The sequence below is a fragment of the Gymnoscopelus microlampas genome (assembly GCF_963454915.1).
Source record: "Gymnoscopelus microlampas genome assembly, chromosome: 17".
In the NCBI taxonomy this organism is placed as follows: domain Eukaryota; kingdom Metazoa; phylum Chordata; class Actinopteri; order Myctophiformes; family Myctophidae; genus Gymnoscopelus; species Gymnoscopelus microlampas.
Window position 1 is genome coordinate 9,101,458 of NC_139954.1, and position 18,665 is coordinate 9,120,122.

General features: G+C 41.6%; 1 protein-coding gene across 1 annotated transcript; it reads left to right on the plus strand.

The window, feature by feature from the left end:
- Positions 1–1,439: 1,439 nt before the first annotated feature.
- fam113 (family with sequence similarity 113) lies at positions 1,440–18,580 on the plus strand. Its single transcript, XM_084083811.1, has 12 exons — positions 1,440–1,499; positions 8,074–8,155; positions 8,602–8,681; positions 9,270–9,505; positions 10,934–11,087; positions 12,211–12,442; positions 12,797–12,904; positions 14,055–14,211; positions 15,345–15,415; positions 16,857–16,910; positions 17,491–17,661; positions 18,103–18,580. The coding sequence occupies exons 2-12, from the start codon at positions 8,083–8,085 to the stop codon at positions 18,228–18,230; spliced, it is 1,464 nt and encodes a 487-aa protein (XP_083939937.1). The 5' UTR covers positions 1,440–1,499; positions 8,074–8,082; the 3' UTR covers positions 18,231–18,580.
- Positions 18,581–18,665: the final 85 nt, after the last annotated feature.

Consider the following 18,665-nt stretch of genomic DNA (forward strand, 5'->3'; position numbering starts at 1 on the left):
CACACATTAAATTCACTTTGGGGGGCATTAAAGGGATATTTCACTTTCAAATAAAATAAACATAAAAAATATATAAAAGAAATGAAAAGAAATAATGGAAAAATCACGGCCCCTTCACGCATTAGAAGGACATTCTAATGCACAAGGAGGCCGTGGTTTTTCCATTACATAAAAGTGATGGAAAAAAAGTGGATACGTTTGAAATAACACACATCTTGTCACAAAATTATAATTCAAAAAGTACACATGATTAGAACATGATTGAACATTTGACATACAATTGCTACAAAACGTGTAAATCCAATAATTTTGGACATAAACAAGAAGATGTAAGTCTGATAAATAGCTTACTGTGTGCATGTTCAAATCCTGTATAGGCCTACTTTACATTACTGAAGACATTTTTCAAATGTTGAATTCTTTAACATTTTGCACAAAATAGCACCACTATGAATTGAGTTCAAAAGGACCCCATTTGAAACAAGCCAATCCATTGGGCTTTCATGGGCTTTTTAATCCTATTAGTTGACCTTGTATTTAAACTGTACTTTCATGTGCTTTTTTATGTAAACTTCTAAATAAAGTATTCAATCAATCAATCAATCAATCAATCAATCAATCAATCAATCAATCAGATCTGGTCATCTGTAGAGGGCGCAGTGGAGTAAATAAAATAATTTCCGTCCGGCGGACATATTTTATTTTCTGCCCCAAAAAAGTGTATTATACAGAGAAGATGGGGTCCCAAGAGGTTTTCCACCTGCCTGGAGAATAGACTTTCAACAACACAAAACAGCCTTTGTTCTGACGAGTAGCGAAATAGTTTTCTTTATTTTTACTACAGTTGAAGACCTCGCACAGTAGTGGAATATTCAGTCCATGGGAGGAGCACCGCTCCTCACAGAGCATAATCAGGGGTCTTCAACGTTTTCAGGCCAAGGACCCCCTCGTCGAGAGAGAGATGAATTGTGTTTCAGATTATACTTTTTTTGTTTACTTGGTCTGCTCTTTTTTCCCTCTACTACACCCATACCTCTTTGCCAAAAATAGCAGATCTACAAGCTCACAACGCCTCATGGCGTTGTGAGCTAGATCTGCTATTTTTGGCTAAAGTTCTCCTCAGAAATGGGATGCTAGGGTTCAAGAGGTTAAGGTAAAAAGAAAAATCATATCACACAAAGATTTGGCGGACCCCCTGTAGTAACTCTGAGGACCCTCTAGGGGTCCCGGACCCCCTGTTGAAGACCCCTGCATTAGAGAACTCGCTAACGCACTGGACCAGATCTAAGCCAAGACTAGCCATGGTTCACATGACGCTTGTGAATGACAGTCATGTTTCAGGGCTAAGCCAAGACAAGACTCAGCAACTCTCCATGGATAGAATGACCAATATGCCATGACGACGATGTGTCTCTAGTTGTGGAGAAGGAACAGTTGTTCCAATATTACAAGGACTGGACAGCCTAATAAACAAGGGAGGACAACAGGGGGATAAAACGGTGAGCTTCTTCAGGTTTATCTTTCATCAGCTGTTTTCAGCTTTTTCCCAACTTGGCTTTTATTGTTCCTCTTTTTCCCAGTGATGTAAAGTAACTAAGTACATTTACTCAACTGTAAGTACAATTTTGAGGTGCTTTACTGAAGTATTTCCAATTTTATATACTTTTACTTCTACTCCACTACGTCTCTGAGGAAAATATTGTGCTTTTACTCCACTACAATTATTTGAAAACAATAAATTACTCATTATTTTGGATTATTATTTTGGAGAAAATACGGAGAAAATGGCCACCAATCGGATTTAAATGCTTTTTATTGAACAATACGTAATATACGGGTACTTATGAGAGCCCATACATAAAAGTAACATCCGTGGCCATGGGCTAAGCACTTTATATTTGAAATGTTATGTAGATGTACAGGCCAAACAGGGAGAAAGTGCAAACACTATTGTGAAGATCAGCCATGGCTGACAGTCATGTATCAGGGCTAGTGTGGACTGGCGTTAAAGGAGTAGTTCACCCAAAAAACACTTATTTTCTATCAATTGCACACCCCATAAAGCCTTGAATTCATGGAGATTTTTTTGTTTTTGTCGCATTCCAAAGCCTATTTTTGGGTGAACTACTCCTTTAAAACTGTTTAGTTGCAAGGAGTTGCGAGTAGTTGCATTGGTGTGGTCTGGCCTCTAATGGACCGTCAATGTTTTTTGTTTAGTTTTTTCATTTTACATTTTAAGAATGAACTCCTGTGCACAAAAATGTATATATTCTTTAGATTTATTTCTCACAGTATATGGGTAAGATGTTATATGGAAAACTGATATTCCATGTATACTGCTAATATGAGTACAGAGTTCTGCGTTGAAGGGATAGCCCTTTAGCCAAGTAGGATCATGTGTAGAGATCAGAATGCTTCAGGTCAGACTGACCCTTTCTTGGCACAGACCAGTGGAAAAGAACATCGGCTATTATTGATATGATATGTGGTAATATGACGCTTTACTAAGGATATGCTTATCCTTGATTGGTCAGACAAACTTTCTTCTAGAACAATGGTTCTCAACCTGTGGGTCCCTGCATGCTTTTGGGGGGGTCCCCAGATGACAGTGAAGTGACAATTCAAGGACTTTTAATACCTTTACAAAATGGGGGGAAAGTCCATTACTGCATCCAAAGTAATCAACAAACTACACTATAAAAACTAGTCAAACATTGGCCAAATTGTCAAATAATATAAAATGTTTTGACAATAGCACATCCACAAGCTCTGAGCTTGTAGATCGGCTATTTTCACAATACTGCATTTATCTGTGGAGCCGAGTCAAACTAAATGTAATGCCTCAACTCCTACAATTCCAAGTGCTTATCAGGGTGGGGGGTCCCCAGTTCAAATATGATTATTTTGGGGGGTCGCGGCCTGAAAAGGTTGAGAACCACTGTTCTAGAAGGAAGGTGGAGTATTTAATGTGGATAAAAGACACTGTTCAATTTAGTCTTCAGCTTCTTCTGCTGCGTCTCGTGTTGTTGCCCGCTCCCGCCGCCTGCTCTTGCACCTGCTAGATTAAACCTAGGATGTTGTAAAGTATACTTCGTGCTGATGTTATATGTATGTTTGTTTGTTTTGTTTTTCGATTCCAATTAACTAATGTAGCCACTAATGTAGCTGGGTTCTGACAGGGCTGGGTTTGAGCCGGGTTCTTCTGACTGGGATTGAACTGGGGCCTGATGTGGCTGGATTTGAGCTGCATGGGCCCTGTAGGGCTGAATCACAATCAGAATCATCTTCTTTATTGTCACGTCACAGCTTTACAGGTCTAAAGTGGGTGCTCCATTGTAGTATTCCGTGGGAACAGAGAGGACAGGTAGAGTGAGCAGAAGAGAAAAGGGAAAGAAACGTGGGATAGAAACAGGTTAAATAAACAAAACAAAAATAGATACAGATCACCCGCTGCGGGTGTACAGATAGCTGTGACAGCAGGTAGTAGGCTACATGATGTTTAGAACATTAGCATAATATGCAGGAGTGTACGCCTAATTTACTAACATTAGCAGCAGCATATGCAAGTGTGCATGTTCTTTTAGAAACAGTAGCATCATATGCAGGTGTGTACAGTACATGTTCTTTTAGAAACAGTAGCATCATATGCAGGTGTGTACAGTACATGTTCTTTTAGAAACAGTAGCATCATATGCAGGTGTTAAGGAAAAAGCAGCTGCCCAGGTACAGTGTTCTTTATAGGTGCAGTTCAATACACCAGTTTGTGCAACAGGAAAGCCAAGGTAAAAAGTAAAACCACATATTTAACATAGTTAAAACCACCTCAGGTGAAACCATGCCAGGTAGAACCCGAAAAGGAAGTGTGAGTGTAATCTACACATGAGGGAAAGTAATCCAGCATAGGGAGACTAGACTGACATAAGGGAAGTATTCCAGCCTGGCATCAGGCAGTGTTCATGCCTTGTTCAACGGTCTGATCTGATGGTAGTACACACACACACACACACACACACACACACACACACACACACACACACACACACACACACACACACACACACACACACACACACACACACACACACACACACACACACACACACACACACACACACACACACTTTTAGTTACAAATGTTCGCTTGAAAATATATATATTCAAAGATTTGCACACATTTTTACTTTTTTTTTTTTTTGCAGATCTACAAGCTCATAGCGCGGCACTCGGTGCCGCACTATGAGCTTGTATATCTACTATTTTTTAATAGCCAAAGAAATCTAAAAATAATACAGTCAGATGCTTCCCCGGTCCAAATGGGTTAAAGAAATGTCACTGACAGAGTCCCTCATTTGTTCCCATCCTGCAAAACACCCAAATACAAAACATTTCACCAGCCGGGTGGAAACTGTACTGCTCAGAACCCAATTTTTAAGTTGAAGTTGCCCGGTTGCCCCGTCACAGTTAATAATTTATAGCAATTAAGTTATGTGTGAAGTGAACCAGACTCTGGTCAGGGTCCTTTGAGGACAAAGTAGCACTACTGTATGTGTACAGATATCTGGCCCACAGTCTAGCATCAGAAAGGAAGGTGATTCCTAAAATGCTATTATGATACTCAGGAAAGATAAACGGCAAACTTTGCGCAACCGTCATGTCTCATCTTACTCGTCCTAATAAGTGACGAGTTCTTTGTCACATGTCACATGGTTTGGTTCACTCCAATCTGGGATTCACCTAATTCTTTGTGTAGAGACAGGAACTTGGTTTGGCTCCTCCCCTTTCATAGTCCACTTCCTCCCGAGTGCTTTAGTGTTTATTGCTACTAAACAACTACATGTTTAAGGCAGTGGTGCTGGCAGATTAGATTAGGTTCACTCTGTCGAGACATCAGAAGCCAGTGGTTATTATTGTGCTACAATACATATTTACAATAACTACTCAAAGTTACATTGTGTAATTTCAAACATAATTATTAGAATCATAACTGCGCTTACTCACACTGTCTTTGACAATAATGTGTGAAGCCCCTCACTCATTATCAGAGAACCAGGGTTGCAAAAGTAACCTTGAATTTCACCCGATACACACGTTAACTGGGGCGAATTTGTTTTGGTTTTACCTTTATTAACCCTGGGGAGGTTGGGACGACTTGCCCTGTAAGCACTGAGATAACTTGCCCCAGAGTGACGTGTGATATTGACAGTTATCGCAAGCTTGCTTTATCAAAACACACCTTTTCCCTCCTCTAAGCTGTGCAAAAATGATATGGGTGAACATACATACTTATCACAGTGTTATTACATAAATAGTGCAGTTTATTTTTTGTACTTTTGTGTTAAAACTGTTCTCACCTGAGATTACAGTGACATAGACTGCATGTCAAGAGCTGAATGTCTAAATGAGCTACAACTGTTAAAAAAAAAAATCTACATTGTAGAAATGTGGGACAACTTAACCATTACAAAAATACAAAAATGACATTTTTGAAACCTTTATCTAACCAATAAAAACACATTTCAAGTGTGAACTGGCCAAGAGGCAGAATAAAATGACACGTCTTTGCCAAACATACACTACAAAACAAACAACAATAGGACATCCATGATACACATGCAGCAAATACCTAAAATACCTCCCCTATTCTGCAGCTGTTAAGTTTCATTTCTCCAGAAGCCCTTGAACAGAGACACACACACACACACACACACACACACACACACACACACACACACACACACACACACACACACACACACACACACACACACACACACACACACACACACACACACAGAGGGAGTGAGCAGAAGAAAGGGCGACAAAATAGAGAAAGAGAGAAGAAGACGATTATTTACAGTTCAACAATAATTTAAGTCATATTAAAAGAAAAAAGGCAGATAGCTGCGGAATCATCTCTCATATTCACTGTTAGGTAAGACCTTACTGTCTTTATCATGTTCATGATTTGTTGTGTTACAGAACATCGGTTTAACCTCTTAAATCCTCTATTCTTAGTAAAACGGATGTGAGTTAAAACTGTACTTGGACTGTACTTTTTTTTCCATCTACACTAAATCTACACCAAGCTCACACGTTGTGAGCTTGTAGATCGGCTATTCTTGGCTAATGCTTCCCCCAGAATATGGATGCTCACAACTCTGGTTTTAATGCTCTGTACTAATGTTTTGGTAAACAACATTGCAACTATCGATTATTTTCTTTGCGATTATTCTATGTATTACTTTTTTGATTAATCTGAAATTACTGCATCTCTATTACGATGATCAGCAGTGGTCAGTGGTGATGTGTGAATCAAATAAAGCACTGGTTCTCAAAATGGGATCCATCCGGGGGCCACCAGGGGGTCCTTATTGAGAGGGTTCCAGGGGGGGTCCCCAGCTAAATTAACATTTGCACACTCTCAGAGTTAATAAATAAGCATTGAGGATTTTAGGCTATATTGTGGTTCCAGTATATTAGTTCAGCTTTTTTAAACCTTTTTAATTTCAAGGACCCCCAGTTTGATACCATTTCTCGGATAGTGTACAAATGGATTTGTTAGGGTCCATTTGGTTCCATTGTGTACGCTCTCAGAGTTACATACCCGTTTGTGTTCATTTGGACCACCGGTGGTCCCCGGACCTGCCGATGAGAACCAGTGTTCTAGACAGTCAAGGTCAAGTTCTTATCTTATGTATCCAACCCTCCTTAAGACCTTCAAAAAGCCTCTCTCCCAGACAGAGATCTGTTGGACAGTTAACATCTCTATCCTGTTTGCAAACATTTATCATAAAAACACAAAGACAGTGGTTGTGATCACCTTTTATTGATTCATCTCACATCTTGGGTATACGAAAAACTAATTTAGAAGCATGCATTGTGGAATTTCCATATGTTTTGACAATCACAATATTATAGAGTTCAGATTTCACAACATGCAGGCCTGGTATGAATTGTTTTTAGTACTGCCTGGCCCTATATGACACAAGCTTCCCGCTTATCTTTGTGTGTAACTATGGTCAAGGTTTGATTTGTAGAAAAGAAAGCCCACAAAAAACAGAGGGGTGACATTTTCTTTTTAACAACTATATGGCATATTATGTCCCACAAAATGTATAAAGTTACTTGTTTAAGCAATAACAATCATCCTTCTATAAATATATAAACTCAGGGCCAGGGGGGTGATTCCCCCCTTGCTAAGGGCTTGACTGTATTACTATGTATAGGGGAGACAAATGACTTTCATTCTGGCATTTGTCAAGGCACCAAGGCGGTAGTAGCTCAGGGGTAGAGTGGCCGGTAGAGCGGCTGGATGGGAACTCTGAGGTTCCCAGTTCGATCCTGGGCTCTCCCAAAGTTAGTGTCGAAGTGTCCTTGAGCAAGACGCTGAACCCCTGTTGAACCTCCCGATGGCAGGTTGGTGCCTTGCATGGTTTCCTTTGCCATCGGTGGGTGAATGTACATACGAGTTCATTTGAGGGTGAAATGAGCTGTACAGTAGGTTCGGAAGTTCAAGCAGATGCTAGACGTCTTCCTGTCTCTCGAAGTTTGAGTTTGTGGCACACAGGAAATAATAGCTCGAAGTTTGAGTTTGTGGCACACAGGAAATAATAGCACAGATGCACCTGTTAATCTGTTCGCACAGCATAAACGGTTATGGTGTGCAAACAGATTAAGAGGTGCATCTGAGCTCGCAAGCATGCAAATAAACCTGAACTAAATGCATATATGCATCTAGACTAAGATAAGGAAGCGAGACAAGACACTTCGAAAGACGCAACACTTCGGCCCCTCTGTCAACCACAGCGTGCCCCCCCCGCAGATAAGGAACATCAAGTTTAAGTTTCATTATGGCAGGGCACCGTTGTCACCGTTGTCTGGACTCTCAGTCTGTTCTCCGATGCATGGTTAACTACTGCTGCTGTTGGACTTCAACTTGGGTGAATTTCCTCTCTTACACACATCATCCTTCAGACTGAGTGACCGATATTAGAGCATTTTCCTGAGAAGAATTATAACATTTGTCAATAACCAATCAAATGTAACGTTCTTTGTCTTTTTTTTGATGAACAGGTGGAGACGATGGAGTTTGTAAACCATGAGCAGGCCAGCCTTCTGTTGCGGGACAAGTTTGTGGTGGTGCTGGGAGACTCCAGTGAGTACAGTCCAACTTTAAATTAGGGTTGCACAATTAATCACATTTTAATCGTGATCACAATTTTGGCCTCCAACAATAAAATGAACATGATAGTCTGATTACTGACATTTATTGATCTGTTAATTAGCAGGAATGTGTAACACAATGTAAAAGTGAAAGCAGTGCATTCTGAGATGCACAGAATTTGCAGTAGGTGAATAAGGACAAAATATGATTTTGGCGTACAGCAGCACAACATGAATGTGAAAGCAGAGTTATGTTTGTGCCATTGCAATAAAAAAATATTTTTGTCACTAAAGTCAATGAATAACTTAATAAATAATCGTGATCTCAATATTGATCCAAATAATCATCTTGGAGGGGGAGGGGGGCACTATTCATAATGAATACTTTTACGTTGGTACTGTATGCATAAGTGGCACCATTGTGCTTGTATTCCTCAGTTCAGAGGTCAGTGTACAAGGACATTGTTCTGCTGCTCCAGAAAGACAAATACCTGAGCTTAGGACAACTGAAGAGCAAGGTAAATGGCAACTGAACTTACATGTAAGTACTGTCTCTCATTTTCTAACTTGGGTTTATTTGGTTAAATTTGTCTGTATATCTGATATAGTGGGTCCGAAAAGTTCTAGATCGGCTAGTTCCACTATTTCTTGAAAATGTCTGAAAATGTCTGAACATTTATCAACATGAAAACGGTTATGACGATTATGTAAAATTGCGATAATCTCAAAATATTGCAATTAGGCGATTATGTAATAATTGTGACAGGCCTAAAACATGCATTCACCCAGTGTGAAGCTGGAATAGATGAACCACCCTAGGGTACCTTTTCTGGGCATGTCACAAATGTCTGACTGTACCTGGTGCTGTTTACATTTCTGACTAATAACGTATTCAATCAATCAATCATGACGGGCGAACGTTTGCCGAAAATAGATCTCTTTGTTTCTCTCTGTTTGTCTCTTTCTCTCTCTGTTGCTCCAGCTGTCTCTCTCTCTGTTTCTCTATTTGTCCCCCCCCCCCCTCTCTCTCTCTCACACACTGCACTGCTCTCCCTCATATAATACGTGTATCTTTTCCGCCCCATGCTGCTGTTATGTGTGTTTAGGGTGAGTTGAGTTTTGAGCAGGACCGCCTGGTGGAGGGGGGCAAGCTGGGCCCAATGCACAACGGCACGGCGTACCACGAGGTCCGAGAGTACCGCTCCCACCGGAACCTGGTCCACTTCTACTTCCTGACCCGGATCTACTCCCGCTACATGCAGTGCATCCTGGAACACTTCCACCAGTCAAGCCACAAGCCCGACGTGGTCATCGTCAACTCCTGCCTCTGGGACATTACTAGGTCAGTGTGGTTCTCCAAGTGGGGTCTCCGGGGACCCCCCCCAGGGGGGGTCTCTATCCTGATTGGATTTGTTTGGTTTCCTGACCTGAAAATACGAAAATCCAAGAGCTGGAGAGACATGGAGACCCCTGTTACCGAACAAACACTTTATAATACACACAAAACCCTGTCTTCTACCCTGAGCCATCCCAGACTAGCAAAGTGTGTTGGAATCAGGTGGGTCATGGGCTTTAGGCCGAAAAGTCGAATCAGTTTCTTTTGGGAGGTCTGAAGCTTTTTTTTTTTCAGAGTTATTGAGATCCAAGAGGTGCAAGCATAGTCAAAACGGCATCGAAGTCAATTTGCGGTTCAGAACGTGGGTAGACGCAATTCTATAACAAATAAAGGTGTCGTTACTGATGGATTGCTAAGTAAATCAGAGGCTACCGGACAGATCCTTGGACACCGGCCAAACATCTGGGCTGCAACAGGGCCCTATACAAACAAAGGGAGATTCCCCCCATGACAAATGGTCTAGCCTGGTGCCATGAGTCAAATGCCAGACCGTCTGGCATCACATAGGACACTATAGGTATAACTTAGAAAATACATGCAAGACAGTTATTAAGACTGTTATGGAATGGTGGGATATTATAGCCTATTCACTTATGATGTTGCGTCACGCTAAGTAGATCAATGTCAGGATGACATTGAAACTGTGAGTCATGGAAATATGGCAAAGTAATAAATAGGACATCAAATGACAATGGGATATGAGTTATGCCAAGAAGTGAAGAAAGCATGTCAAGCACAAGAGTTTGGTCTGGTAATGATTTCTAAGTGGAGATAGCCACTTCACTTGGGGAGAGAGGAGGGGGACATGCGCTATAAGAACGCTTCGTGAAATGAGTTTCATTAGCTAATCTTGCATGTTGTTTTTTTTATATATTTTTTGACTCGCATCCCAGTCCGGGGCCCGCCTCCGGCTGGCCGACGTCCAAGAATTTCATGCAAGAAGAGGATGTAGATCTGATTAAATCAGGGCTCAGCTCAAGTGAATCATGTGAGTGAGTTGTTTTAGGTCTGTCCATGGTGGAAGTGCAAATAGCCTAATTAATTTAGTTTGAAAATGCATCATTATTGTGATTGTGGTTGTGGATTGTGGAAGCAAACCAACTTCAGTCCACACATTTTTGCGGGGGGTGCATATGGGGGCCCCATATGAGCTCTTGAAACGGCCCCCAGATCATTAAGGCCGCCCCTGCTAATCAACACGTTTCGTCTTCCACAGCAAGACATATCAATAATGCAAAAATAATAAAGTTGTGCGTGTTGGTGAGTTCAGGTATAATGCTAACTGTGTGTGTGTGTGTGTGTGTGTGTGTGTGTGTGTGTGTGTGTGTGTGTGTGTGTGTGTGTGTGTGTGTGTGTGTGTGTGTGTGTGTTCAGGTATAATAATGCTAACTGGCTGGAGGAATACAAAGTGAACCTGGACAGGTTCTTTGATAGGCTCACAGAGGTGCTGCCTCAGGAGAGCCTGGTGATGTGGACCCTCACCATGCCTGTCAGCCAGAGGATCAATGCTGGATTCCTGACTCCTCTGGTACAGTACTACCCACGTGTTACAGCAACATTTGACTTGGAAAAGTACAAAAAGTATTGACATCAATATACTTGCAGTAGCAAAGTGGCGTTCCAAGGCCAGTGTGGAGATATAATCCCATCTGGTCCTTGGTCTGCCCGGAGAGTAGGAACTAGTAGGTTACTGTATGTTTTCTTATAATGTAATAATAGATAATTAAGCTGTCAAATAATTGTAGTGGAGTAAAAAGTAGAATGTGTTTGTCTCTTGTAGGGGTGGAGGGGTTTTCTAAAATTTAAGACCCAAGAAATGAACTCCTAGAAGAAGACAATATAGTCAGAACTCAGGGTTCAAAAATGAGAATGGTCTATTACGAGATACACTGCAATGGAGTTGACATACAGTACTGCCCTGTCAGCAGCATACAAAGTCAACTGCCTATTCTTAAAATGCATGTGAAATTATGTGATATATATATATCGCATCATTTCGCATGCATATTGATTATTTTGCTAAAGCAACTCATCAGGAAGCGTCCCTGACAATTGCTTGGCATTAGAGAGAATAAGAGAGAGTAACAAGGATTTTTTGATCATGCGTCTACCATTCTGCCAACGATTCAATAACAACATATTTTACCGTACTTAGTTCTTTGGAAAACAGCTGATTTGGCGATTCCCGTTCCAAATATGCAGAGATACATGTATGGTAATCGAAGTAGTAGCAAAATATCCAGTGGCTTCTGATGTCTCAGTCAGACTGAACCGTGTGATGAACTGACAAACAACTCATCACTTATTAGGACCGTCATTTCCCAATATGACGGTTGCACAACGTTTGCCGTTTATCTTTCATTATCATAACACACCTGGGAATCATCTTCCTTTCTGATGCTAGACTGTGGGACAGATATTGTACATGGCTCTGTACACATAGTGCTCCTTTGTCCTCAAAAGACCCTGAGCAGAGTCCGGTTCACACATCCGTACACATGGTGTCAATAATCATTCACACTGTGTCCACAGGAAACAGGTGCATGTAAATGTCTTTGCCGGCTAATGTTCCCCCCAGCAGAACTCTGGATGCTGGGGTTCAGTACTTGTGTAAGATACTTAGTTACTTTGCACCTCCGCCTGTCCCTCAGGTGGCATACAGGGCTCGTCAGCTGGATCTGGATGTGATCAAGGCCAACTGTTTCAGCTGGGAGCGGGCCATTGTGTACGGGCTGGACGTGTTGGACCTGTACTCCCGCTTCCGCTTGAACCTGCAGCAGCGCATGGAGGACGGTGTGCACTGGGACCACCTGGCCCACCGCTGGATCACCTCCCTGATCCTGCAGCGCGCCGCCGAGGCCTGGGGAGTCCTCACCACTGATGGTGAGCTGGGGGATTTTAAACCCATTACCCAATTCTAAACAGTTTTCTGAAAAACGTATATTGTTATATCAGTGGTTCAAGGATATTCAAGGATTTGCACACATTTTCATGATTTCTTAAAAAAAAAAATAGCAGATCTACAAGCTTGTATATCTGCTATTTTTGAATAGCCAAAGAAATCTAAAGTGACACAGATGCGTCCCCAGTCTTAATGGGTTAAAGGAAGTCACAGGCTTTAATCATCCATTTCCAGCCTCTATTAAGGTGATGGTGATGATGATGATGATGATGATGATGATGATGATGATGATGATGATGACAACGATGATGACAACGATGGCTGTCTATCCTCAGATTACTTTTCTCCCTTCGGAGGCATCCATGGGCATGGTTTCCATGGCAACGCAGGTCCCTATCGTCTTGGCCCCAGTGGATTCTTCTCCTTCCCCTCAGCAGCAGGAGGTAAACAGAGCTTTTCCCATTACTCTATCGCTGTCTAGTTCAGTTGCCATGACTCACTCAATGCTAGTGTAGTGGCAGAAACACCTATGCAGGAGAGTAAGAAAGGCCTCTTGTGTGCAGAAAATTATGATTCATGATGAAAAGCATAAAAAGTAGTAGGAGTACAGATACTTTGTTTACTCTTACTCTGCTTACGTACTTAAAGTAAATGTTCTAAGCACGATTAACAAACAATGAGTTCACGTCTGGAAAAGTGTCCACGAAGGGAGAGAAGATGGCTCTCACAGGAGATTGATCGGACACAAGAGGCAGATCATGAGTTATACACTAGGTCAAAGTGAACTTATGGGGAAATTGATGTATTTGGTTAGATGCAGATAACCATATGGCCTAGTCACAAGATGGTTAATATTGCCTAATATTAAGAAATATAAGAAGAGGAGGAGGAGTCTAGGAGAGACCTATCACCTACTGACAGAAGGGGTATAAATATTACTAATGTGTGTGTAATCGAGGAAATTGAACGGAGGAATGGAACGGAGATGATCTTGAGCATTGCTTGCTTATGCTATGCTATTTGTATTGTAGCCAGCACTAAATAAAGCCTGAGATTGAAGATCCACGACCGACTGGTTTCATATCATTTCTACCGGTGAAAAGAATGCTTGGTCAACAGATATCTACTACTTCACTAGCCAAGCCACAACGGATTTCAGTCATTTGGATTCCACAGAAGTCTACGATGGAATCATGTCGTTCACGGACAATAGACAATCCACAAGCTCACAACGCGTCTGTGGCGCGTTGTGAGCTTGTATTTTAAGATGAAAGAGTAAAGTGTGCACACTAGCAATTGATTAGATTAAAGAGTGTTTGAATTGGTCAATCTAGCTATAGAATACGAATATGAAATGTTCAGAAGCATTGGATATTTCATAAAAGCAAAGGTTAAAGCCTCGATCTGCGATTTCTTCAACTGGAATGTACATACGTAGGTTTAGACAAATATGAACAAAACATCATCATAATTCTACATATTGTGCCAATTGTTTTTAGGAAACACTCAGTTTCACAAATTGGGACTTGGCCTAACAAAAGTTTTCAGTCATGAGATTTGATTTAGCTTTAAACCAATGCAAACTGTCCCCAGTGGAACTCGTCTCTCCTCCAGTGGACTTCGCCTCTTTCTCTTCTTTCTCCTTGAGGAGTATGGATGGGACAGATGGCATGGGAGGAGGGATGGGCAACTCCAAATCCGTTTCCACCTCCACTCGCATCGTCGGCGGCAAATGCACCCCCACCCAAAAGTACAGTTTTCTTCCTTTTTGCCAAAATGAGCTGACCTGGGTCAAGTTGCATATCGTTGCTGTCGGGCAGAAACCTCTTATCTCCGTATTCTGACTTTTTGTGTTTTTTCGTAAATTAACGCCCGACTTGATCATAATACAGCATCACACAAAAAGTAGCAGATCCACAAGCGACACGTTTTTTAGCTTGTAGATTTGCTATTTTTTACCCGACAGAGACGATATAAAGGATCTTTGCTCAATGTACAGTATGTGGTTAGCTGTCACGAATAGTGGTGGCTATTGACTTTTTGTGTTTTTTTGTAAGAAACAAGAAGTACAGTCACAAGAAACAAGAAGTACAGTCACAGTAAAACTTTCAGTGAACTTGGGTTCACTGAAAGTTTTACTGTGACTGTACTTCTTGTTTCTTGTGAGTCATTTTGAGTCTCATGCAGTAGTAGTTATGACCCATCTGGTACATCATGTGGCCAGATAGATAGATCGATAGATAGATAGATAGATAGATAGATAGATAGATAGATAGATAGATAGATAGATAGATAGATAGATAGATAGATAGATAGATAGATAGATAGATAGATAGATAGATAGATAGATAGATAGATAGATTGATTGATTGAATATTGTATTAGACAGAAATGCAAAACAGCGTGGATACAGTCAAACACTTGGTCTAAAAGGATAACACCAAAAAAGTCCTTGCAGTCTTGTTTCCATTGTGGTCCTATGGATATATAAATAAAACTACACCTGTTTTTTATAGCCCGGCCATAAGCGATGTTTTAACCCAGTTGTTCTCAAACTTTTTCATGTCAAGGACCACCCAAATTGATATATAGTGGCAGCAGTGAATTGAAAAGCAAGATGAAGTGATGTTTTTCTTCATTCGATTTAACTGTGTGTGTGTGTGTGTGCGTGTGTGTGTGTGTGTGCGTGTGTGTGTGTGTGTGTGTGTGTGTGTGTGTGCGTGTGTGTGTGTCTGTGTGTGTGTGTGTGTGTGTGTGTGTGTGTGTGTGTGTGTGTGTGTGTGTGTGTGTGTGTGTGTGTGTGTGTGTGCGTGCGTGCGTGCGTGCGTGTGTGCGTGTGTGCGTGTGTGTGTGTGTGTGTGTGTCTGTGTGTGTGGTCTACAGGATCAAGGAGAACGGGGCAGAGAGAATACAGAATGAGGAGAATGGGGTGCTGAAAACAGTCCTTATCAATGGTAAACACACCCACAGTGAAGATCCTCTACTGGCAAATGAGTTTTAGGCACTGTACCTAACCTCCAATGCTATATCGAACTTCTTGAGTTTCAGTCTTCTCTGATTAAAGCAAATCACACCGTATTTATAGTACAGGTACATGTGGGTGCACATGAAGAGTTGCACAATCAAATAGTCACATGCGCCTGACCATAGATGCATAAATTCTTGTTAAACAGGTGAAAGTCACAAGATTATGTTTTCTTTACAGTGAAAGAAATAGGCCTGTGGTTGGGTTGATGGGTTTCACACCATGGCTTGTTTATTATATTGAGGATTTCTCAATGATGACAGATAGAAGAGTTGAATTAATGGTCTTTATTATTGCCGTACAAAAGCTGTCGGGAATACTGTACATGCCCACCTGTACCTGAGGCATATCGTTGCTGTCATATTTCAACTTTTAATGTTTTTTTTTCACCTTTTGATTTTGGTTTCATAAATCAATTCCCTACTTTTTCCTACAAGAGTGTTGCACAAAAGTAGTGAAAATAGCAGATCTACAAGCTGACAAGCAGGTACAACGGTGCGATGCAACACGTTGTCAGCTTGTAGATCTGCTATTTTTAAAATGTTTTTTAATCATAATAAAAACGGTTTTGGACATACAAGGTTTCCACCCGACAGAGACGATTATGTTGTCTGACACTTTAGGCTCTCAAGCTTATCTTTCATTTTATCACACCCCGCCACTTACTGTATGTTGGTGAAGCGGTACAAACGCGACACAAAACCCAGCCAATCAGTGAAGCCGGCACCCAGATCCCTCCCAAACACACAGAGATTCGATGCGTCCTCTGGAGACCCACAGACAGGCAGATATTCATGGTTTTCCGCTCTGCACTGCACACCCCCGGGTCATACTCATATGGGACACACACGCCAAGTTATGCCTGGGACAGACAGACAGACGGACGGTCGGACGGACGGACGGACAGACAGACAGACAGTGCATTTTGAGAATTAATAGATAGTTTATTCTTACTACTTGGGTCGTTACATTCAAGTGTTACTGTGTAACACCCATTTTAGTATAGTCTTCTTGACGACACGTCCGCTAGCTCTGTGGTCCGCTAGAACTGCAATTCCCAGAATTCAGTTTGAAACAATATCATGAAAGTACCGCTCCAAAACAAATGCTGCGGGGTCCTAGCGCCGAGGATATTGGCATGGGATGCTAAGTTTTCTAAGTATTTTAGAAAGCTAAGTATGTTTTTATCGACTTCAAAAACATAATTAATGATCCCTGCGTACTTTTTGATGCGAGTGTCGGGGAAATGGCACTCACAACTAAAGAAATTGAGTTTTGAGAAGATGATATCAAAAATAACTTTTGTTTAATTGAAAGAAATTCCACTGTATGACTTTAACTATGTCATTTGACTTTACATGCACCTTCAGAGCCCATTAAACCAAAGCCGAAGCCATCCTGTGGAAATGGTGCACAAAAAGCAGGTAAGAAATGGCACCTCCAAGACAGTGGAACTTATCCCTAAGGGTGCGGTCACACCGAACATTAATTCTGCCTATGAGGGCGGATTCAACCAATGCTTTTTAATGGGAACAGAGCGTTTTGTTTTGCAGAAATCCGCAAATGGCAACAAACCGCTCCGTTCCCATTGACAGAATCCGCCCTCATAGACAGAATCAAAGTTAGCTTTGACTGCATCTTAAAGAAGCACAGTACTTCACCCATTTTCAATATGTCCTCACTAATTCTCATTCTAAGATGACACTACTGAGACACATTCGACACAGAGTGAGTCTGTCACTCTGTGTCTGTGGGTCCCCAGCAAAATTAGTTAACATAGCGTCACAAACATTTTAACCACTTTAACCATTATCTTATACTTGGCTATAAGTAGCAGATATACAAGCTCATAGATCTGCCACAAATCTTTGCTACTGAAGGTCCCGGGTCCGTGGCCAAAATACATTTTAGGGTCCATGACTTGAAAAAGTTTGAGAACCACTGCATTAAGGCATCATACTTTCACTGCCAGAGTTGTACTGATCGAACACTGTTCTCTTTTAGCAGAGACTTACCAGTCACACTACTATGACTATGAACAGTTCGCTGAAGACTCCGTCACCACAAACCATGAGTTCATCCCAGGCTACATGAGCTTTGACGGGGGTGAGCAGCGGCCGCCACACCCCCCCCACAGACCCCCCCAGCCTGCACACAGCATGGCGGCCATGTATGGTAAGTTTGCAGGCTGAGCACAGCAGTAGGACAAAAGGTTGAACATCGTTGTTGTCGGGCAGAAACCTCCTATCTCCATATTCTAACTTTTTTATTTACTTTTATAAATGAACGCCCTACTTGATCATACTACAGCGTCACACAAAAGCATCAAAAGTAGTGGATCCACAAGCTTGAAGCGTGGGGCGAAGCACGCGCGTTTTGAGCTTGTAGATCTGCTACTTTTGCTATTTTTGAATTTGAATCAGTAACAGTTTTGGACTTGAGGTTTCCAACCGACAGAGACAGATCTAGCTTGTATGCTGATGCTGCTATTTCTGAATAGCCAAAGTATAAAATATGGATAAAGAGGTGGTTACACATATGCGTTCCCGGTCTGAATGGGTTAAAAGGTGCGTGCCGCTCTTTCTCATCCTCTTGTCCACTTGGTTTTGTCCTCAGGTGTTCTCAGATACAGACCGTACAGCCTGCCACCTCACAGCTACGACATCACGTCTGCTTCCCAGGAAGGGCGGAACGAACAATACCACTCCTCTGTGACCAGGAACCGGCGAGCCAAGAGACACTAATGCAAGATGCAAGATGTCATACCGTCTCTGTCGGGTGGAAATCTCAATATGTCCAAAACTGTTACTTTTTAGGATTCAAATTCAAAAGCATCAAAAGTAGCAGATCGACAAGCTCGAAACGCGTCGCTTCGCGCCGCGTTTCGAGCTTGCGGATCAGCTACATGTGATGCATTTCTGTGACACTGTTGTATAATGAAGTAGGGAAGTAATTTCCGAAAAAAACAAAACACATAGTTAACTCACTGAGTGCCATTAACGTGTTTCACGCGTTTTTACCGCTATGGCGCTGGGTGCCATTAACGTGTTTGACGTGTTTTTGAAAAAATTGTAAAAAAATAAATAAAGTAAACTGTTTTTTTTTGTTTTGAAAAACATGTTCAGAACCCAAGAAATCGTCATCTGAAGATGTGCAGCTCCATCCACTCCTTGTTTAAC

What these genes read in the sequence shown, in the direction of transcription:
- fam113 (XM_084083811.1), top strand. Translation starts at nt 8,083, where the DNA reads ATGGAGTTTGTAAACCATGAGCAGGCCAGCCTTCTGTTGCGGGACAAG. An exon ending in TAGGACAACTGAAGAGCAAG is followed by an intron (nt 8,682 to 9,269) that starts GTAAATGGCAAC and finishes ATGTGTGTTTAG; the next exon opens with GGTGAGTTGAGTTTTGAGCA. An exon ending in AAATGGTGCACAAAAAGCAG is followed by an intron (nt 16,911 to 17,490) that starts GTAAGAAATGGC and finishes GTTCTCTTTTAG; the next exon opens with CAGAGACTTACCAGTCACAC.